Source organism: Heptranchias perlo, chromosome 29 (genome assembly GCF_035084215.1).
Source record: "Heptranchias perlo isolate sHepPer1 chromosome 29, sHepPer1.hap1, whole genome shotgun sequence".
Taxonomy (NCBI): domain Eukaryota; kingdom Metazoa; phylum Chordata; class Chondrichthyes; order Hexanchiformes; family Hexanchidae; genus Heptranchias; species Heptranchias perlo.
In genome coordinates, this window is record NC_090353.1 from 9539853 (window position 1) to 9562900 (window position 23048).

Sequence of the window (23048 nt, forward strand, 5' to 3'; positions counted from 1 at the left end):
TCTCAATCCATAATAGCAGATTTAATTATTTCCTTTACCATCAAATCTTCTTTCATATTAAAAGCAAACCCCCTCCCCCCCACCCCGGCCTATCCCCACTGTTCTTGCATATGAATCTATATCCTTTGAGTTGCGTCCCCTCATTCTACGTCCTTATTTATCCATGATCCTGTAGTATGTACAAGATCATAATCCTCGTGATCAGCATTGAGCTCCAGATTTCCTGATTTATTCTTGATAGCGCTGTGCCATGTCTGGACTCAGGTGTGATAACGCTGTGCATTATCTGGACTCACAAATGTTAGTGCTGTGCCTTGGTCTGAACTCAGGAGTTTTGCTGCTGTGCTGTGCTGTGCAGCTGCCTGCCAGTGACTGGATCAAATTATACATGTCCCCCTTGTCTGAACTCGCTCTTGCAGCGAACTTGCCAGTCTACAGCCAGACTGGATCAAATTACACAATCGAGGAGGGGTGCTGGGTGAGCACTGTCCAATTAAATCTTACACTTCCCGGTGGTGCCAAGAGACTCCACCCTCTGGCATCTGATGGAGATACAAGTCCTCTGGATGCCGTTTACATTCAGAATAGCCCACATCTTACATTCCACATACATCCTGTGGGCCGCCTGCCCCTCCATTTCTAATGTTATGAACTCAACTTATTGACTTACTCTCAACCAAACCCCTCAAGAATAATTTTAAGCCAATTGATCTCCGAAAGTAACTCTAAATGGGCCATTATGTGGGACTTTTCCAAATTAGGCCCAATTTGTAGAAAGACAGACTTACTTAGAATGACAAATGTTCCTTTTATGCACATGTGTCACCTGCCATCTGGTCATTTCAAATTAAACTAGACAATTCAAGCTGGAAAAAATTCATGCATTAGATTCCTTTGGAATAAAAAAGACTCTCAAAGTGATCGCTGGTAGCGTTTATTGTATTGCTTGGCATTACAGGTCTCTACACGTGTTAGATAATGTAGTCACTCAGATCATTAGTACATTACTGTGACTACATAGATCAAATACACAATAGGATTGGCCTTTATGCTAAACCATAGATATACGTAGAATTTATTATCATTCCACTGCCCACACTTTTAAAAATTGCAGCAGACAGTTAAAGCAATGGTGTAGAATGAGTAAGCGTCAGCAGAAGCATTTCCACCATTCTTTTGGGTGGAGTTCCAGGAAGCTCTGGTTGAACACGTGAGCCCTTACACTATTGGAAAGACTGAGTAGCTGGCAATTCCACAGTGATTCCTCATGTCCTTAGCCATGTTGATGTAACCGTTTAAGCCCCAACGTCTTCCCCAACTGAAAAAAAACAAAAATATGATGTTAACATCACAGTTCAGTTCAAGTGACAGGCTTGGAGAACTGGGGCTTTTTATTCTGGAAAATAATGATAGTATGAAAAGCGAAGATTTCGAGAGGATATGATTGAGATCTTTAAAATAATGGAGGGATTGGATTCTGTCCAAGCACATGGGTTATTTGAGCTAGTTCGCTGGGCAGAACTAGACTACATCAGTACGAGTTGTGAAAACATAAAGTAAGGTTAGGTGACAGGAAGTACTTCTTTTCTTTTTGACCTCTGAAATAAGTTGCCAGTCTGTGCGGTGAGTGTGGATTCACTACAGGCCTTCAAAAGGGAGTTGGATGAGATCCTGTGAGAGGAGGACATCTTGAGCAATGGAAGGTAGGTGGGTTAGTGGGGACTCGTGATTTCAGTCACCGTGGTGTCCTGGAGCTTGCCTAATTGCCTTATGGGGAGAAGAATTTCCCAGAGTTTTTACTGACATCGTCCTAAGATTGCCTCTCGAAGGAGATTGTGTGACTGTGGAGGGAGTTGATGGTGCATGTAGGTTACATCATGTCAGGATGGGACAGGTTTAATGGACCAGCTGGTCTTATCCTGTCCTTTTTTGTATGCTTGTATCCTGCCCTCTTAGGATGTTACATCCTAACGACTTGCTTCCAAATGTTATCAGAGTTCTACAGCCCAAAGCATTGAGTAATTGCAAGAACAGCTCGTAATTTTCCTCTTCAAAAATGATAGGTGGTATGAAGTGCTACAACATGGTTTGGTGCTGTGTCAGATCTCTGCCAATAACTTTCTTGTACCCATTATTGAAAGGTGTATGGGAGTTGGTTAGGGTTACTTTAATTCAATAGGGTGCCGACAGAGAAATCATCTCCTCTGGGAGGGAATCCAGAATAAGAGGGCATCACCTTAAAATTAGAGTTAGGCCATTTAGGAGGGAAATCAGGAAGCATTTTTCACACAAAGGGTAGTGGAAATCTGGAACTTGCTCCCCAAAGGACTGTGGATACTGAGTCAATTGAAATTTTCAAGACAGAGATTGATAGATTTTTGTTGGGTAAGGGTATCTAGGCGGGTAAATGGAGTTGAGGTACAGATCAGTCACGATCTAAATTCAGCTCGAGGGGCAGAATGGCATGCTCCTGTTCCTACGTTTCTATATTTGTACCCTGATTTTCCCCTCTGTAAGTAGAAGGGGGTGTCTGGCTTCTTTCTAGAATTTCTTTCCTTGGGGCACGGAGACTTCCTGTCTTTGATGCAAAATGGATGTGGCCCCACGCTCCAGCAATCCATGTATTGTTGGGTTCTGACGTAAGGGCATCGACTTAAAACATTAACTCTACCTTCCGCTCCCCACAGATGCTGCCTAATCCCCTGAGGGTTTCCAGAATTTTCAGTTTTCATTTCAGATTTCCAGCATCTACAGCACTTAGCCATTTTCCCCATCCATTTCAGTGTTTGTTTAAAAATCTGTTTTATCCATTACAACTCCATGTTCTACCCACCCTGGCACCACCCCATCGAACCCTGATATTATCCACCTCACCCAACCATTCTGATTACATGGAATTTACAGCACAGAAGCAGGCCATTCGACCCAACTGGTCTATGCAGGTGATTATGCTGAACATGAGCCTCCTCCTCCCTACTTCATCCAACCCGAACAGCATATCCTTCTATTCCTTTCTCCCTCATGTCATAGAGTCATAGAGTTATACAGCACGGATAGAGGCCCTTCGGCCCATCGTGTCCGCGCCGGCCATCAAGCCCTGTCTACTCTAATCCCATATTCCAGCATTTGGTCCGTAGCCTTGTATGCTATGGCATTTCAAGTGCTCATCCAAATGCTTCTTGAATGTTGTGAGGGTTCCTGCCTCCACAACCCTTTCAGGCAGTGAGTTCCAGACTCCAACCACCCTCTGAGTGAAAAAGTTCTTTCTCAAATCCCCTCTAAGCCTCCCGCCTTTTACCTTGAATCTATGTCCCCTTGTTATAGAACCCTCAACGAAGGGAAAAAGCACCTTAGTATCCATCCTATCTGTGCCCCTCATAATTTTGTACACCTCAATCATGTCCCCCCTCAGCCTCCTCTGCTCCAAGGAAAACAAACCCAATCTTCCCAGTCTCTCTTCATAGCTGAAGCGCTCCAGCCCTGGTAACATCCTGGTGAATCTCCTCTGCACCCTCTCCAAAGCGATCACATCCTTCCTGTAGTGTGGAGACCAGAACTGCACAAGGTACTCCAGCTGTGGCCTAACCAGTGTTTTATACAGCTCCATCACAACCTCCTTGCTCTTATATTCTATGCCTCGGCTAATAAAGGCAAGTATCCCATATGCCTTCTTTACCACCTTATCTCTCTTTAATGCATCTATGCTAGTCGCCTCAACTACTCCTTGCGGTAGTGAGTTCCACATTCTAACCACTCTCTGGGTAAAGAATTTTCTCCTGAATTCCCTATTGGATTTATTAGTGACTATCTTATATTTATGGTCCCAAGTTCTGGTCTCCTCCGCACATGGAAACAGCTTCTCTACGTCTACCTTATCAAACCATTTCATAATCTTAAAGACCTCTATCTGGTCACCCCTCAGTCTTCTCTTTTCTAGAGAAAAGAGCCTCAGCGAGCTCAATCTTTCCTGATAGGTATAACCTCTCAGTTCTGGTATCATCCGATTAAATCTCTTTTGTACCTTCTCCAGTGCCGCCATATCCTTTCTATAATATGGAGAACAGAACTGTTCACAGCACTCCAATTGTGGTCTAACCAAGGTTCTATAGAAGTTCAACATAACTTCTCTGCTTTTCAATTCTATCCCTCCGGAAATGAACCCCAGTGCTTGGATTGCTTTTTTAACCTGTGTCGCTACTTTTAGTGATTTGTGTATCTGTACCCCCAGATCCCTATGTTCCTCTACCCGACTTGACTTTTATGCAAGCAGTATGTGGACTCTTATTCTTCCTACCAAAATGTACTACTTATCTATATTGAAATTGATTTGCCAATTACACGCCAATTCTGCGAGTTTATTGATGTCGTCCTGTATTTTCTCGCAGTCCTCCTCAGTATTAAATATACCCCCAATTTGGTATAGTTCGCAAATTCTACTTCCGATTCCCGAGTCCAAATCGTTTATGTAAATGGTGAACAACAGTGGTCTCAGCACCGATCCTTGTGGAACACCACTTCGCAACATTTGCCAGTCTGAGTAACTACCTTTAACCCCTACTCTTTGTTTTCTGTTTTGTAGCCAGCTTGCTATCTATTCTGCCATTTGTCCCTGTCTCCACATGCTCTGACCTTAGGCATGTGTCTGATATGCGATACCCTATCAAAGGCCTTTTGAAAATCCAAATATATTACATGTGCCATTCTACCACCTCAGCGAACCCTGATCTCATCCACCTCACCCAACTCTGCCATCAACCCTTCACATCCACACAAACACATTTCCAGTTGTTAGTTACATAGATACATAGATGCAATGGGCATGATTTTAGCCCGGAGCCAGGAACCCAGCGCATCCATAGATATTCGTGTGGCGAACCCGGAAGCCAAATGAATGTGTTGCAATCTGCGATCGCAACTCAAATGCAGGTAGGTACTTGTGCTTCTGGGTTTCCCAGGCAGCCAGATTGACAGGCTGGCTGCCTGTCGGGAGGGAAAGGAGCCACAAATCAGAGAGGTGGGTGGGAGGGAGCGAGAGATTGTGAGCCATGGAAGAAATTGGAGGGGTGGTGGGGTGAGGTGGGGGACCGTGGATGACAGTGAGTGGTCCTTGGAGAAGATCGGGGGGTCCACCATTGGGGGGTGTCCAGCGTTGGTGGGGGGGTTCCAGCATTGGTGGTGGGGGGGTCCAGCATCGGGCGGGGGGTGGGGTTTCAGCATTGGGAGGGGTCCAAAATCAGTGAGGCGATCCAACATTGAGAGGGGTGTCCACCATGGGGGATGGGTCCACTATTGGAGGGGAATGAGGTTCAGCCGATCATGGGGTCCTGTCGCGCCAGGTGAGCTTGTTGGGCCTGGAAGAAGCATTCCTGCTCCTCCGGGCCCACAAGCAGTGCAATAAAGGCACTCTCTCACCTCATGGATCTGGCCCTACCTGCCTGCTTTTACCTGATGTGAATCAGAAGCAATAGGAAACCCGAACAGAAAAGGTTAAATTTGTTTGACATTTCTAATACACAAAAAATTAAGTGCCTCACCTATCATGATGAGATACATTGCCCCTTTAAGTTTTGGCACACCGGTTTTAAGTGGGGATGGGGCTTCCGGGTTTCTGTTGTAAGTGCGCATCCAAACGTGCCTGGGTTAAACTCGGAAGTGGGTGCAATCTCGCTCCAAAAATCAACTATTTTTACTGCCCACCCACCCCCAACCCACATAAAGTCTACAGCACAGAAACAGGCCATTCAGCCCAACTGGTCTATGTCGATGTTTATGTACACAGAAGCCTCCTCCCACCTTCTATTCCTTTCTTTCTCATGAGCTGATCTAGCTTCCCCTTAACCACAACAAAACAACTGGAATTTATATCGCACCTTTAACATAGTAAAAAGTCCCAAGGTATTTCACAGGAGTGTTATGAAGCAAAATTTGACACTGAGCCACACATTAGGACAGATGACCAAAAGCTTGGTCAAAGAGGTAAGTTTTAAGGAGCGTCTTAAATGAGGAGAGAGAGGTAGAGAGATGGTAAGGTTTCAGGAGGGAATTCCAGAGCTTAGGACCTAGGCAGCTGACGGCACGGCTGCCAATGGTGGAGCAATTAACATCGGGGATGGGCAAGAGGCCAGAAATGGAAATGCACCTATGCTATTCACCTCAGCTGCTCTTTGTGGTAGCGCGTTTCACATTCTTACCACTCTTTGAGTAAAGAAGTTTCTCGTGAATTCCATATTGAATTTATTAACAACCATCTTATATTTGTGACCTCTAGTTTTGGACTTCCCCACAAGTGGAAACATTTTCTCTACATCTACTCTATCAAACTCATTCATAACCTTAATGACCTCTATCAGATCACCCCTCAACCTTCGTCTTTCCAGAGAAAGGAGCACCAGCCTGTTCAACCTTTTCTGATAAGTATATCCTCTCAGTTCTGGTTTCATCCTTGTGAATCTTTTATGCACCTTCTCCAGTGCCTCTGGATAGTAATCAGCAGTGGGAATTTTGGCAGATTTGTCCTCCTACCCCAGGAACACCGAGACCAAATGCAATGTCCCTGCCATTGCCCCAGCTGTGATCAGTTGTAATTCATTTTTTAAAGTACGTACCTGTTTTTAACAATCCAATAATTACGTCTACCACTACGTCCATATCCAACCACCAGCACTGCATGGTTCAGCCTCCGACGGTTGCAATTTTGGTCGTAGTAGATTCCTGTAAGCAGACACTTATTCTTAATATGATATAATTGTAAAATGTACAATTAACGTCACCATTAGTCCCTTCCCACAGATATTTGCTCTGTCATTTTTCTCGCTCCAATTATCTTCCAGTCTACGGTCTTGTTTACAAACCCTGTTGTCATATTTTTGTCACTTTTGTTGACTTTTTCTGTGAAAATCCCAATGTCCATCTTGATAATGGAAAATGTCCATATAAACTGGTCGTGCTGTAATTACACCCTCCCACCAGCAGTGGTGCGGCAGCACCTCAGGTTTGCATCTCCCAGCCCCTCGGCCTGTGCTGTGGAGAAAGTCCTGCTCTCCAACCAACTCTAATTTCAAAATTGCTCAAACTTTGCTAATTAACTACAAATAATAGTATAAAATCAAAGTATCAAACAAAGTTAAGAACAGCATAGACAACTTTAACCCCACTTCAACTGAAGACTACACTTAGACTCGATTCACCATGTTTATTGACTGGTATATTAAAAATCATGTGTAGGGTGCACACTTCCTGTTGTCATAATTTTTAGTCATAATTTTGTGTCAATATTTACGATTGCCCACATTTCCCATTCAGATTTGCAGTCAACCATCACAATGTAGTTGCGAGCTCTGGCCAATAGGTGGTTTGGTGGAGCAACTTCCTGAAACTCTCAACTCCATCACATCTCAGAAAAAAAGAAACTTCTGTTCTTCAACTGACCATGGACAGTACCAAGGACAATTTACTAGAAATCTGTTAAAACTCCTGCACATAGCATGCACTTCCTGTAAATTCATGCGACAATAACCAAGCTTTCTGTTTTTTAAAAATTATTTTTTGGATTCTTTGGTCAATATCAGTTTCTACAAGTTACATTACACGCTGGAATGCAAAAGGGCCACTCAATGCATTGTTCAATAAAGCATTTCTTGACATCTTTCTGCTTAGATGTCATTCTATTCACTTTGGTCAGCCTGACATGTTGGTCAAATTCAGACAGACAGACTGAGAGGTGTCTTCGAACCGACCTGTAATGGCAGATGTATTTTTGTAAATGAACATTCTGTGTAATTGGTAATCCGTGAATGGTTGTTTACCTAATGTAATTATGGGAGATACAGTTGTCTAATGCCCTTTGTTCATTATATCTACAAAAGGATGTTGAATGATACATTTGAGACTGACTTTACCTTTAGCTACATCATTAAATAAATTTAAAATGGAAATCAACAGTTTCCTAGAAGTAAAGGGAATTAGGGGTTATGGGGAGCGGGCAAGAAATTGGACATGAATTTAGATTTGAGGTTAGGATCAGATCAGCCATGATCTTATTGAATGGCGGAGCAGGCTCGAGGGGCCGATTGGCCTACTCCTGCTCCTATTTCTTATGTTCTTATGTTCTTATGTAAAAGTCAGTCAGGAAGTTAGAAGGCAACAGGGAGACTGAGCTTGATCCGAAGTGTTAGTGTTTCACCACTTAAGAAGTGAGCTATTGTGTTTCTAGGATCACAGGGACACAGATTGGAACCACAATACTTCGATGTTTGTACTCAATACTGTACATTTACCTGTTTAATGTTCAATTAATTTTGATTGTGATTTATATCCTAAGCTTTGGTTTGATAAAATATGTAGTCATCATCTTACTGAAGATTGTTACCATATATTAATTGATGTACATAGTTAATTTTATCTCTTACCTTCAAATCCTGGAATACAGAAGACAGTAGGAAGATGTTCCAGGGTACAGGTAGATTACAGGTCCTGCACATAGTACCACTGGGGGGAATCGAGGTGTGGGAGGAATGGGAGTAGGGCAGGGTAAGACAATAGTGACAGGAGGGTCTCGAACTCAGGTAGAAGTGGGATGGCAGTGGTTTGTTGTAGGAGTAGAGCGGGGTTTCTGTGTTGTGGCAGTGCTGGGAAGGTGATGTTGGGTTGTGATGTTGGCATCAGGGTGCTGGTCCTGAGTGTGAGAACACTGGGCAGTCAAGGTGTGGGACAATTGAGAGTGTGGGTCATGGGGTATGGGAATATCAGGGAGGGTGGGGGAGATGCTGAGACCTATGTGGGGGTGGGGGTGGGGATCTTGTGGGATATGGGATCACTGGGATGGAGTTGTGGTGTTTGACAGCACTGGAAAGTATGTGCCAGGGTGTGGTAGGACTTGGAGGAGGTGTAGTTGTGTGGCAGTTTCTATTATCGATGTTGAAAAAGAATTGATAATGAAAAAAAAGTTGACAGAGGAAGTGTGCGCAGATGTAAAATTTTTAATATTTTATATAGAATAGGTTGATAGGCTTATTTATGCATATCATCCATAGCTTCTGTGTCTTACCATTTCGATAAAGCTGGAAGGACCTGTGACCTGCGTCAATGGCAACAGCTATGGGTCCAATATATTTCACTGCTCTTGCTAAACAAGGTTCGCAGTTTCTTCGGACAAATCGGTAACTCTTGCAGGTGGCAGCAACACTATTCCCCTTAAACCTGCAGCGTCCGTCCTAAGTGATAAAGAAAATGTTAAAAGTTAAAGTTCATTAATACCATGTGATGCTTTTCCAATTACCAGCGATATCTTTGCGGGGTCTTTAACAGCCCCTTGGACCTTAAAGATGCTGCATTGATGAAATAACCATGTTCAAATGGAAAGGGAACAACTATGAACATAGAAACTATTGAAGCATCTCCTTCTTGCCCACTGGTGGGAAGATTTTGGCCAGTGTGCTTCTCAGTTTCCTTCTCACCAGTTGGTGTAGCTCCTAAAGCACAGAGTGGATTCAAAGCAAAGGGAAGCGCAATCAACAGATTATTGATGCATGTTATATATAGAGAGGCGATTGCTCTCATTCAGTTGCTTCTTAGGCAGATGAAAGGGTGAGTCAGGGGACAGCACAGTGCGAGGTAGCACGCTGATCTCAAAGTCTGCCTTGTAGTTGTGGTCTCAGGTCTCCTCTCCAACAGTGGCAGCAGACAGAAACAGCATCAGCACCAAAGGCAATTTACACAAATAATCACCTAAGAATAGTTTTAAAACAAGTAGGTTCTCAATCCCAACCCAATATTCAAAACTTTGAACTTATCAAGTTGCAGCTTAAATTGCATTCCTAAAGTGTATATTTCTCTATCAAATGATCATACTTTCACATAGGCTGTCCTTTCAAACAGCTGACACCCCAAATTTGAACCTTCCCACCAAACATTAATATCTTGCACACAGGCCACGCCACAGACTTAAACTGTTTCTTTCGTGCTTTAAAAGACGCTACCTATATTTGAGTAACTGACCAGCCAAATGGACTGGATGGGAGAGCCAGACGGACGAAAAGAATCTTTTCTAGTCCTGATCTTCCAGTCCTCTACATCCCTATGTTGCTGTGGTAACCGTTGTACTGGGTGATGTTGAAAGTTCCACAGATCAAGCATAGAACATGGCAGATGATGTGTTGTCTCAGCTCACTGGCACACCAACACTCTGGGTCACAGAATGATGAGCAATAGGGTAATATATATGAACTTAAACGCTCTCAACTCCTCATCCGAATTGTATGACAGAGGGAGGTGTTGAGTTGAGATTTGATAAACCCATACAATATAAGGGGGGAAATGAAAGGGAGAGCTAGCCCCTTCCTGAAAGGCAACACTTTCGCACTCTTCCAAGTGCTGGTTGTACAGTTGTAAGGAATCTTACAACACCAAGTTATAGTCCAACAATTTTATTTTAAAATCACAAGCTTTCGGAGATTATCCCCTTATCATGAAGGGGATTATCACGAAGGGGATAATCTCCCAAAGCTTGTGATTTTAAAATAAAATTGTTGGACTATAACCTGGTGTTGCAAGATTCCTTACATTTGTCCACCCCAGTCCATCACCGGCATCTTCACATCCTGGTTGTACAGTGGCATTGGCAGAAGCCTGGGAGCAGATTCCCAAGGGAAGAATTGATCCAAAGTAGGGCGTCAGCTGATATTCTTTTTTTTTATTTGTTCATGGGATGTGGGCATCGCTGGCAAGGTCAGCATTTATTGCCCATCCCTAATTGCCCTTGAGAAGATGGTGATGAGCTGCCTTCTTGAACCGCTGCAGTCTGTGTGTTGAAGGTTCTCCCACAGTGCTGTTAGGTAGGGAGTTCCAGGATCTTGAACCAGTGACGATGAAGGAATGGCGATATATTTCCAAGTCGGGATGGTGTGTGACTTGGAGGGGAACGTGCAGGTGGTGTTGTTCCAATGTGCCTGCTGCCCTTGTCCTTCTAGGTGGTAGAGGTCATGGGTTTGGGAGGTGCTGTCGATGAAGTCTTGGTGAGTTGCTGCATTGCATCCTGTGGATAGTACACACTGCAGCCACTGTGCGCCGGTGGTGAAGGGAGTGAATGTTTAGGGTGGTGGATGGAGTGCCAATCAAGCGGGCTGCTTTGTCCTGGATGGTGTCGAGCTTCTTGAGTGTTGTTGGAGCTGCACTCATCCAGGCAAGTGGAAAGTATTCCATCACACTCCTGACTTGTGCCTTGTAGATGGTGGAAAGGCTTTGGGGAGTCAGGAGGTGAGTCACTCGCCGCAGAATACCCGGCCTCTGACCTGCTCTTTTAGCCACAGTATTTATATGGCTGGTCCAGTTAAGTTTCTGGTCAATGGTGACCCCCAAGATATTGATGGTGGGGGATTCGGCGATGGTAATGCCGTTGAATGTCAAGGGGAGGTGGTTAGACTCTCTCTTGTTGGAGATGGTCATTGCCTGGCACTTGTCTGCTGCGAATGTTACTTGCCACTTATCAGCCCAAGCCTGGATGTTGTCCAAGTTTTGCTGCATGCGGGCTCGGACTGCTTCATTTTCTGAGGGGTTGTGAATGGAACTGAACAATGTGCAATCATCAGCGAACATCCCCATTTCTGACCTTATGATGGAGGGAAGGTCATTGATGAAGCAGCTGAGGACGGTTGGGCCGAGAAGACTGCCCTGAGGAACTCCGGCAGCAATGTCCTGGGGCTGAGATGATTGGCCTCCAACAACCACCACCATCTTCCTTTGTGCTAGGTATGATTCCAGCCATTGGAGAGTTTTCCCCCTGATTCCCATTAACTTCAATTTTACTAGGGCTCGTTGGTGTCACACTCAGTCAAATGCTGCCTTGATGTCAAGGGCAGTCTCTTTCACCTAACCTCAGGAATTCAGCTCTTTTGTCCATGTTTGGACCAAGGCTGTAATGAGGTCTAGAGCTGAGTGGTGCTGGCGGAACCCAAACTGAGCATCGGTGAGCAGGTTATTGGTGAGTAAGTGCCGCTTGATAGCACTGTCGACAACACCTTCCGTCATTTTGCTGATGATTGAGAGTAGACAGAAGGGGCAGTAATTGGCCGGATTGGATTTATCCTGCTTTTTGCGGACAGGACATACCTGGGCAATTTTCCACATTGTCGGGTAGATGCCAGTGTTGTAGCTATCCTGGAACAGCTTGGCTAGAGGCGCGGCTAGTTCTGGAGCACAAGTCTTCAGCACTACAGCTGGGATGTTGTCGTGGCCCATAGCCTTTGTTGTATCCAGTGCACTCAGCCGTTTCTTGATATCAGGTGGAGTGAATCGAATTGGCTGAAGACTGACTTCTGTGATGGTGGGGATATCGGGAGCAGGCCGAGATGGATCATCCATTTTATGGACTGGGCTCTGCTGACTAATGCCGTGAATGCTGTGAAGATATTCGGCTGGTTATTAACTCCGAGGCGGAAAGGGAATGGGGCGGGGTGGGGGCTAGGATTTGTGGATGGAAAACTCGGAATTAAGGGTTTCCCTCAAGTCCTGACAATTTTGACGGTAGGATCTATTTAAAATTTTTTCAACAGGTTTCATGCCTGATAACCAGCCAGATTGACAGGCTGGCTGTCTGTCAGGCGGGAAAGCAGTCGGGGAGAGATCAGGATCTTCGGTGTTTGGATCACAGGGGTCGGGGAATGTTGGTGAACTTCGGGGTTTTGATAGCAGGGGGGGAATCGGACATTGCGGCGGGGGGAAGTCGGACATTGAGGGGGGAAGTCGGAAATCGCGGGCGGGAGTAGGACATCACGGGGGGACATCGGACATTGCAGGCGGGGAGTCGGACATCGCGGGGGGGGTCGGACAGTGCAAGGGGGAGTCGGACTTCACGGGGGGAAGTCGGATATCACGGGGGGAGGATGGACATTGCAGTGGGGGAAGTCGGACATCGCAGTGGAGGATGTCAGACATTGCATGGGGGTATGTCGGACATGGCGAGGGGGGATGTCAGACAATGCCGGGGTGGGGGGCGGAGTCGGACATTGCTGTGGGGTGCCGGCTGATCCAGGGGCGATTCGGCCGATCGCGGGGGTCCCATCACAGGGTGTTTAAAAGGTACATTTGGTGGGCCAGGGGGATGCACTCCTGCTCCTCCTCGCCCACTACCATCGCAGTAAAGGCACTTGCCTCATGGATCCGGCCCTTCCAGCCTCCTTTCATCTTCCGGGAATCCCGGACCCCAGGAGTTAAATATATAACTTGAGTTAAAATGGAGGCACGCAGCCTCCTTAAAATATTTTAGTGACCGACCTGCTTACTGAGAGGGGTTGGTCACTCACGCCCATCCCCCACCAACCCTCCTCCCTTTAAACCGGAAATGGGCAGGTTGGAGGTGTGTTTCCTGTTTTATTTTTTTTTAACGTCCCACCTGCTTCCTCCCCCACCCGCCCTGGTGGGTTAAAATTACCCCCATTGTACCTGGTCAACTTGGAAACAAGTTTAAAAGAGATTTACCCGTCCAGTGTATGGATAAGTTGCAGCAGAGTTTATGCCTCTGTTTCTCATCACATATCTGTAGGCTAGATGCATCCATCCACCCCTACATCCATAGGTTCCATATCTTCGGCTACAATCAACCAGGTTCTGTTCACTCAGAGAAACCAGTTTTCTTGTTCTCCTAAACATTTGTCCTTCGAGGGCACCATTCGCACTAAAAGCCCAGCACGAGCCACAGCGTCCCTGATAATTACAGAAATACAATCATATTAAAAACATTCTGATATAAAAATAAAATCTTCTTTCCATCTCTTATAAGGTGTACAGATTTACACTGATGTTATTCCATCTTCTTTGGTGAGGTGTATAGGACACACACGAGAACAATGAGTGTCTGTGTGCCACAGCTGGGAGGGCCGTGCTTGTGCTCTTGCTTCTTAGAGCTGAGACATGATTCACTGCAGAATAATTTAAATAAGAAGGACTCGGTATGGAGCCAGGGGCACAGTAGGTTAGCATGCTGGTTGTGACCCAGGTTTAAATCCAGCTCAGACTGATAGGGTGATAATCTCTCTGCGGGCTATAAGGGTCATACATGAAATTGGGCAGTCTCCACCCACTTCTTAAGAAGCATGAGATCAAGGTGCAAAAATGCTCACAAATTGGCGCTAAATTAGCAATCTCACTCACAGAGTCAAAAAGGATGGTTGGGGTGGGAAATGGAAATGTCACACTGGTGCAGGAGGAGGTGTTCACCTGAGAGTAGAGTTAAAGTATTTTGTTGGGGAAGAATACAGGAAGCTTCAACGTGCATCAAACCAATGCAGTTCCTGACCGGGGAGTGCTTGACGCCGACACTAGGTTCAAAAAGTAGAAAAGACAGACACGGGGAAGGTTGGTGTGAGAAATGGAAATGTCAAACTGGTGTAGCTGAGGGTGTTCATTGGAGGGTGTTGCTAAGCCCACTGAGGGCAGAGTAGAGGGAGCTTTACTCTCCTGCAGTTGAACCTGACCTGGGAGTGCTTGGCAGTGGGTGGCTGAATTAGAAAAGTGTTCTGTCCTCAGTACTAACACCCTTCACCTCAATCAACACAAATTAACTGAAAATATTAAAGCAAAGAAACACATGAAAAAGAATTATATTAAAATCGTTGAAATTATTAGACACTTATAGTGAGAGCAAGTCAAGCAAATCTGTGTATTTTGTCAGAAACTGTAAAGGAAGAGGTTTAAATACTGTTAATAATTTTATACCTGTTAGGTTGTTTGAGCTTAAGAGCTAATTGCATTTTATAGATGAATTAAACCAGTGTCTTTATGAGTTCTTCATTAGTGTCCTACAATCGAACTAATAATTGTTGGAGAGTGAGGCATTAAATCTTTAAATGGATAATAAATGGAAAAAATTGCATATAGCTGTGATATAAACACTGTGGATGGCCAGGGCAGGGGGAACATTTTGAGTACAGACAAGTACCATGTGCAAAATATCACAGGTTGTGTCCCCTTCAACCCTCCAAACCTTTTTCTCTCTGCTCAGATCTCCAGTCTCTCTCCTTCCCCTCACTTTCCTTTTTACCTCTATCTTCAACTTAAAATTGTTCCAGTTTCCCCCTTATTCTCTTTGTCCATTTTCCTTTAATTCCTCTTTGGTGATTGTTCCATTTTATTTCAAACTAGATTTTTTTCTGGGAACTTGCTTTGCATCTCACTTCTGTTTTCGCTATTTTCTGGTCTTGTATTTTCTTCTTTACTTCCAGCTCTGTTTTAAATATCCCATGTCTATTATTCATGCCTAGCCATAACCAGCGAACGTGAACAGCTGCGCTGAGTTACGAGGAGAGACAGTTTCAGGCAAATACGAGCTAAAGCCAAAGCTGCATCTTCCTTACAGGTTCCTACAAGCCTGTCATAACTTCAATATTTCCTCAGAACCTTACACTTAATAATCACTGGAAAGATTCCTTCCTATTTTTACCTGGTTCTTTACTGGAGTAACATAGCCTTTCGTGCGCCAGTCGACATTTACACCCTGTACACCATCATTACTTTCATCATCTGCATCATCTTCATCATCTCCATCAACTACATCATCTCCATCAACTACATCATCTTCAATATATAAATCATCTTTATCATATTCATCATCTTTGTCAACTTCTTCTTCAGTCGAGTTATCAGCTTCGACTTGGAGGAATCCATTCATGAGTTTATTGAACTCTTCAGTGGTCTAGAAAGTCAAGTACATGGACATTCATTAATAAAGTGACTGATTATTAACGAGCAGGAGGAGGGTTGATAGCCTCCAAGGGCTACATTTTCATCCATTCACTGAGTTTAGCAAAAAAGAGCGATATGAGTATCAAGCACTGCTCACACTCCATACTCATGTCTAATCTTGGATTGAAATGAAGAAATGCAGCAAAACACGGCCCATAGTGGAATGAGTCCATCCATTTCCTCACAGTCCAATAAAAAGGGGGGTGGGCAGCTTGAAGCTGATAAAGCATCTCTCTGGTCCACAGTACAACAATCAAAATGGCAGCAGTTATTACCCATGCCCCTTATTTTAGGTGAAACCATTTGATAATCTTCTACGGTAATTGTAATCTTATAGAGCACCCTCACTAGTGAGGAGAATGGGTAATAAGCTGCCATTCCCCCTTGATGACTGAGTTGATTGAGTCTCAGGTTTCATCACCAGCCTGTGCTTAATTAACTGATCTCAGCTGGGGCTGCAGTTGGGGGCTACGATTGGCCTCAGTGCCGTTGGACTTAGAGGAGAAGGTCAGGCAGGATTCTCATTTCTGATCACAATTCAGTGCACTGGCAAATGGCTGTTGCACAAGGATCAGGTTTGGCTTTGATGCCCCCCCATTGTCAATTACCCTGCCCACACTAACTGTTGAGGCTCACACATAAAGACTGAGACAACCAAGGGTGTCTGTGGACCTAGCTCCCATGAGTCATTGCCCTCATGGGGTGGGTGGGGAGAAGCTGCCATTTTCAACTGTGATCCAACATTCCACATTCAGACTTTATTTCACTTTCACAATCCAATTTGTTTCTCACCAATTTTCCAACAGTTGAATTGATTTTAATGATAAAAAATAATGACATTGAGTCTAAATTTCCATTGATCTCAGTGTTGGGTTTTAGTCCATCACCGTGGGGAGGGTAGGGCCAAGGAAAGCCCCCCAAATTATACATTTTGTACACACCAGGTCTCCAAACTGATTCATTCCCACAGTAAATGTGTGCTTCCCCATTGAGTGTTCCAGGTTGTGCTGTTCGATGTATCTCATGTTGTCTTCCCAAATTATTCTCCTGTGGGTGTCCTCATCCTGTAAAATGACATTAAGGCAAAGTCAAGCTCCAGCGCCTTTCATCAGTAGCTTTAGAAATCCCTGTGCAAAAGGTGAAATGATATTTTACAGTCAGGTTTCCATCCCTCATCGATATCAGAGAGGGTTTACTCATTCCTCTTCCCACACACAAACACAACTCAAAACCAGATTGAACTCTCAGTCTGAGAGATCAACACTAAAGGTACAGTAGGAACAACTGTGCAAGATCTTTATTCCTGGACATAATATTTTGGAGTGAGCAACAGAGAAATGGGATAATAGAGGAACGACATAGGAACATAAGAACAGGAGTAGGCCATTTAGCCTCATGAGCCTGTTCCGCCATTCAATGAGATTATGGCTGATCTGTGACCTAACTCCATATACCCGCCTAAGCCCCATATCCCTAAATACCTTTGGTTAATAAAAATCTATCAATCTCCGATTTATTAACAACTGAGCTAGCATCAACTGCCGTTTGCAGAAGAGAGTTCCAAACTTCTACCAACCTTTGCGCCTTGAAGTGTTTCCTAACTTCACTCCTGAAAGTCCTGGCTCTAATTTTTAGGCGACGTCCACTAGTCCTAGACTCCTCAACCAGCAGAAATAGCTTCTCTCTACCTACCCTATCAGTTCCCTTTAATATCTTGAAAACTTTGATTAAATTACCCCTTAATCTTCTAAATTCCAGGGATTACAATCCTAATTCGTGCAATCTCTCCTCGTAATTTAACCCTTGGAGTCTAGGTATCATTCTAGTAAATCTATGCTGCAATCCCTCCAAGGCCAATATATCTTTCCTAAGGTGCGGTGCCCAGAACAGAACATAGTACTGCAGGTGTGGTCTAACCAGGGCTTTCTATAGCTGTAGCATAACTTCTGTCCCCTTGTATTCTAGTCCTCTCGATATAAAGGCCAGCATTCCATTAGCCTTTTTGATTATTTTCTGTACCTGGCCATGACATTTTAATGATCTATGTACATGGACCCCTAAGTCTCTTTGGACCTCCACTGTTTCAAGCTTTTCACCATTTAGAAAGCAGACTGTTCTATCATTTTTAGGTCCAAAGTGGATGACCTCACACTTGCCTACATTGAAATCCATTTATCACAGTTTTACCCATTCACTTAATCTATTAATGTCCCTCTGTAATTTTATGCTTCCATCTACACTGCTTACAATTCTGCCTATTTTTTTGTCATCAGCAAACTTGGATATGTGGCTCACTATCCCATCATCTAAGTCGTTAATAAATACAGTGAATACTTCATTTAACCCGATCAGCATACCCTTCTATTCCTTTCTTCCTCATGTGCTTATTTAACTTCCCCTCAAATGCATCAATGCATTTTGCCTCAACTACTCCTTGTGGTAATGAATTCCATGTTCTTACCACTCGTTGGGTAAAGACATTACTCCTGAATTCCCTCTTGGGTTTATTAGCGACTATTTTATATTTATGACCTTTAGTTTTGGACTCCCCCACAAGTGGAAACATTTTTTCTAACCTATCAAATCCTTTCATTATCTTAAAGACAGGTCACCCCTCAGCCTTCTCTTTGATAGAGAAAAGAGCTCCATCCTGTTCTGCCTTTCCTGATAAGTATATCCTCTCAGCTCTGGTATCATCCTTGTGAATCTTTTTTGCAACTTCTCCAATACCTCTATTTCCTTTCCAGCACTCCATGTGTGGTCTAACCAAAGTTCTATACAAATTTAACATAACTTCTCTGTTTTTCAATTCTATCCCTCTAAAAATGAACCCCAGTGCTTCATTTGTCTTTTTCAAGGCCCTATTAATCTGCGTCATTGCTTTTAGTGATTCGTGTATCTGTACCCCTAGATACCTTTGCTCCTACATCGTATTTAGATTCTTATTATCCAAGCAGTATGTGGCCTCCTTATTCTTCCTACCAAAATGCACCACCTCACATTTATCTATATTGAAATTCATTTGCCAATTATATGCCAATTCTGCAAGTGTTAACTACATCCCCCAATTTGCAATTCCCAAATTCAAATCATTAACGTAAATTGTGAGCAGCAGTGGTCCCAACACCAATCCCTATGGAATGCCACTTCCCACCTTTTGCCAATCTGAGTAGCTACACTTAACCCCTACTCTTTGTTTTCTGTTTTGTAGGCGACTTGTTATCCACTCTGCTACCTGTCCCCTGACTTCACATGCTCTGACCTTAGTCATGAGACTGCATTGAAGTACCTTATGAAAGGCCATTTGAAAATCCAAATATATTACATCTACTACATTACCCCTTTTTGTTACTTCTTAAGTATTCCATTAATGGGGGAAGATATGTTCTGATTGCTGTGTGTGGTGACAATGTTGATATATTTCAAAAAAAGTGAAGCTTTGCTAGGGGTTTTTATGATCTCTGTGGTAACTTCAGCAGGAGACCAGCGGAACCCGCAGTAAACTGAGTTACACCAAGTCTCTGCTGTTTCCCTGTGAGTTCTGCCAGTCTCCTACTGGAGTTACAGAGTCTGGGAGAAGTCCCATGGAATTTCAGTGCCAATGTATTTTCAATTTCACCTCACATAGCCATTCCACACAACAGGGAATTCACTGTTCCCGTGTTAAATCGAAGTGGGAATTCTCAATAATTTAGCAAGTGTGTGGAAATTCTTTCCACTCCTGAGTGAGGTGAACGTTTGGAGCAGGTTCTGTACTAGAACAAATTCCCTTTTACCTCCGTGTACTGCTTCTCATGCTCTGATTTCCAGTTCTTCCAGTCATCATCCAGTGTTGAATCAAATGTGGAGCCTGAGGCTACAACCAGAACAGACACCACCACACAGCCCACAAACAAAGAGAACTTCATGATGGACAATCTAATGGAGCAAAACCAATGGCATTAAACATAGAGTGGACAGTATTAATAGATTACTATGAAAATAGTTAAGAACATAAGAAATAGAAGCAGGAATAGGCTATACGGTCCTCGAGCCTGCTCTGCCATTCAATAAGATCATCGCTGATCTTCTACCTCAACTCCACTTTCCCGCCCCATCCCCATATCCCTTGATTCTCTTAGTGTCCAAATATCCATCGATCTCAGTCTTGAATATACTCAACGACTGAGATCACAACCCTCTGAGTGAAGACATTTTTCCTCATCTCGGTCCCAAATGGCCGACCCATTATCTTGAGACTGATTTGTTGTGTAAAGTTACTCTACATGGAGAGAAAGATACACAGATATTATTCTGCTCAATCATCTTTCAATTCCTCTCACTTTTTTGCATCTTGGCTTCACTGAACAGAAAAGTACTTCACGATCATAATCTGTGGATTGGAATCCTCCTGCCCATTAAGTCTATTTAAATAATATTGCTCAAAATCCCAATACTGAATTTAAAAGTGCCTCACTCCAGACAAGGACAAAGAGGAGAGTTCCGTTCTCTAAATCCTGGGTTGACATTCAATGGGATACTTGCAACCAATGGGAACAGAGTCCTCCAGCCCCACCCCAATCATACCCCAGTGTGTCGAACAGAACTCCAGCCTCTGAATACTCGATTGTGCTGTTTCACCATAAATGTATTACAATTGGTCTGTTCTGATTATTATATATATAAATATATGCACTGACATGTACACATTCTATACAATGTAAATACTTACACATAATTACACACACTGTACACATATTTATTGTAGACATTGTACTATTATGGTCAGTCTCTCCTCGATCTTCCCCTTTGTTCCTCCTAAGTTCCAAATACACTACCCTACACACAACTCCTCCTCTGCCACTGTCTGAAATCAATGGATAGAAATTACAGTTGTTGATGTTATTGAATGGATACTGAGTGCACTGATACCCAATCCCTTTCTCTGCTGCTTTGCAATAAATGGCTTAATGTCTTTGATAATATGGTGGAGTCAAGAATTTGTTGTGAGTTCATTCAATGTTTGTACAATAACATCGGCAATGGTTATTTCTACCCTTAGGATTCATCACCATCTCCTCCTCCACTTCATTTTTTACCAGTGTCTCAAAACTGTTGAACTCCTTACCTCCCTTGGGCTTCCCTTCCCCCTACAATCTTCAGGATCGTCTAATCCAAGCTTGGCATCACCCAACCACTCCTTGATTTAGCTTCCCTTTCCTCCTATTCTTTTTCAAACTTGTGGTCCGATGTGAATTGTCCCTTCACCTTGGTTCCTGAATTTAAAAATAAAACCCCTCCTTATGCTCGCACATGCCCATTTACAGTGTACACCATTGACCAGAAGCTGGACTGGACCAACTATATCAACACCTTGTCTACAAGTACAGGGCAGAAGCTGGGTACTCTGAGACAAGTGCCTCACCTCTTCACCCCTCAGAGCCTGTCCAAAATCTACAAGGTTCAAATCAGGTGTGATGGAATAATCACCACTCGCCTGGATGTGTGCAGCCGCAACAACATTCAAGCAGTTCAACATCATTCAGGACAGAGCATTTCACTCGATTGGTGCCACTGCTACTAGACTCAGTATCCACCACCCCCCTCCAACACCGGTGCACTATGGCTGCAGCATTTAGTATCTACAGGATGCATTGTAGTAAATTACCAAAGTTATTCTCTGCCCTGCAACCTCTACCCCACAAAAGGACTAGAGCAGCAATGTCTTGGGTACACCACCAACTCCAACATCCCCTCCAAGTCATACACATATATGTCCTGAACATATTTCGCCATTCCCTTGTCATTGGGTCAATATCTTGGAACTCCCCAGCTAACACCATTGTGGCAGCACCTTCACCATAAGATCTGCAGCAGTTCAAATAGAAGCCCACCACCACCTTTTCAAGGTAGCCAAGGATGGGCGATAAATGCCAGCCTTGCCAGCGTCACCCACATCCTGAGAACAAATATTAAAAACACACAGAAGGGGAGAAGTTCATTAACCTGGTGATTTGAAACAAGTAAACTATCTTGCTAAAATACTGAAACTAAAAATACTATGGAATTTGTACCTTGTTTCATCTGGACCTACATACAAAATGTGTACAGATCCCATGCCATTGCATCTTATCCCATCCCATCCCATCCCATCCCATCCCATCCCATCCCATCCCATCCCATCCCATCCCATCCCATCCCATCCCATCCCAATCCATCCCAATCCATCAATGAACATCAGAAGGAATGAGACAGAGGCCTTGCATTTGCAAACTCACCTCAGAGTGATTTTGCCCTCTGAATGCAGCTCCACCAAACAGTTGGTGTCCTCCCACTTTATATACACACACAGCCTTCCAGGACCCACCCCTCAAGTCCTTTGGCAACATCATTGATTGGGAAATGGAAGAAAGTAATGAACTAATTAATTGGGATTGTTCAATGTCTTTGGGATTGTTCAATGTCTTTCAGGGTGTTGCTTAAGAATCAAATTCCTCTTTGACAAGGATACAAAGAAACAATGGTTTGAAATGTATTATTCACATTACATCCTCTTTATATTATTTCAAAAAATTTTTGACTAATTTTCTTTTTATCTTGATGTCAGCACTAGGTGCTTTTAAGGTTGGTTCAGAGTCTTTAAGAGCTACTGATGCCAGATAGCCTGCCCATTAACCTTGCTGTGCTCTTAATACATCATGCGCTGTGCAACGGGGCATCTCGCTTTCTAACCAGTATTCAATTCCGAATATTGGTGAGGGAAAAGGCTCCCATGGGGAGTGCAGCCAGAGCCAAGACCACAGCACCATGTGTGGCTCAGCTGTACAGAGGAGAGGAGAAAGGTCAGGAGAGCAGTAGTGATAGGGGATTCTATAGTTAGGGGAATAGACAGGCGTTTCTGCAGCTGCAGACGTGATTCCAGGATGGTACGTTGCCTCCCTGGTGCCAGGGTCAAGGATGTCACTGTGTGGCTGCAGAACATTCTGGAGGGGGAGGGTGAACAGCCAGAGTTCATGGTCCATATCGGTACCAACGACATAGGTGGAAAGAGTGATGAGGTCCTGCAGACAGATTTTAAGGAGTTAGGAAAGAGATTAATAAGCAGGACCTCAAAGGTAGTAATCTACGGTTTACACCCGGTGCCACGTGCTAGCGAGTATAGAAATAGAAGGATAGAGCAGATGAATGTGTGGCTGGAGAGATGGTGCAGGAGGGAGGGCTTTAGATTCCTGGGGCATTGGGACCAGTTCTGGGGGAGGTGGAACGTGTCCAGGCCGGATGGGTTGCACCTCAACGGAGCTGGGACCAATGTCCTCACGGGTAGGTTCACTCGT

The 23048-nt window shown here is 44.0% G+C and overlaps 1 protein-coding gene across 1 annotated transcript; it reads right to left on the reverse strand.

Moving 5' to 3' along the window:
* Positions 1 to 918: 918 nt before the first annotated feature.
* LOC137299380 (procathepsin L-like) lies at positions 919 to 22065 on the reverse strand. Its single transcript, XM_067968080.1, has 8 exons — positions 21993 to 22065; positions 19512 to 19653; positions 16677 to 16799; positions 15434 to 15685; positions 13474 to 13698; positions 9047 to 9212; positions 6606 to 6711; positions 919 to 1318 (listed from the first exon to the last, which is right to left on the reverse strand). The coding sequence occupies exons 2-8, from the start codon at positions 19641 to 19643 to the stop codon at positions 1219 to 1221; spliced, it is 1104 nt and encodes a 367-aa protein (XP_067824181.1). The 5' UTR covers positions 19644 to 19653; positions 21993 to 22065; the 3' UTR covers positions 919 to 1218.
* Between the last annotated feature and the right edge of the window lie 983 nt (positions 22066 to 23048).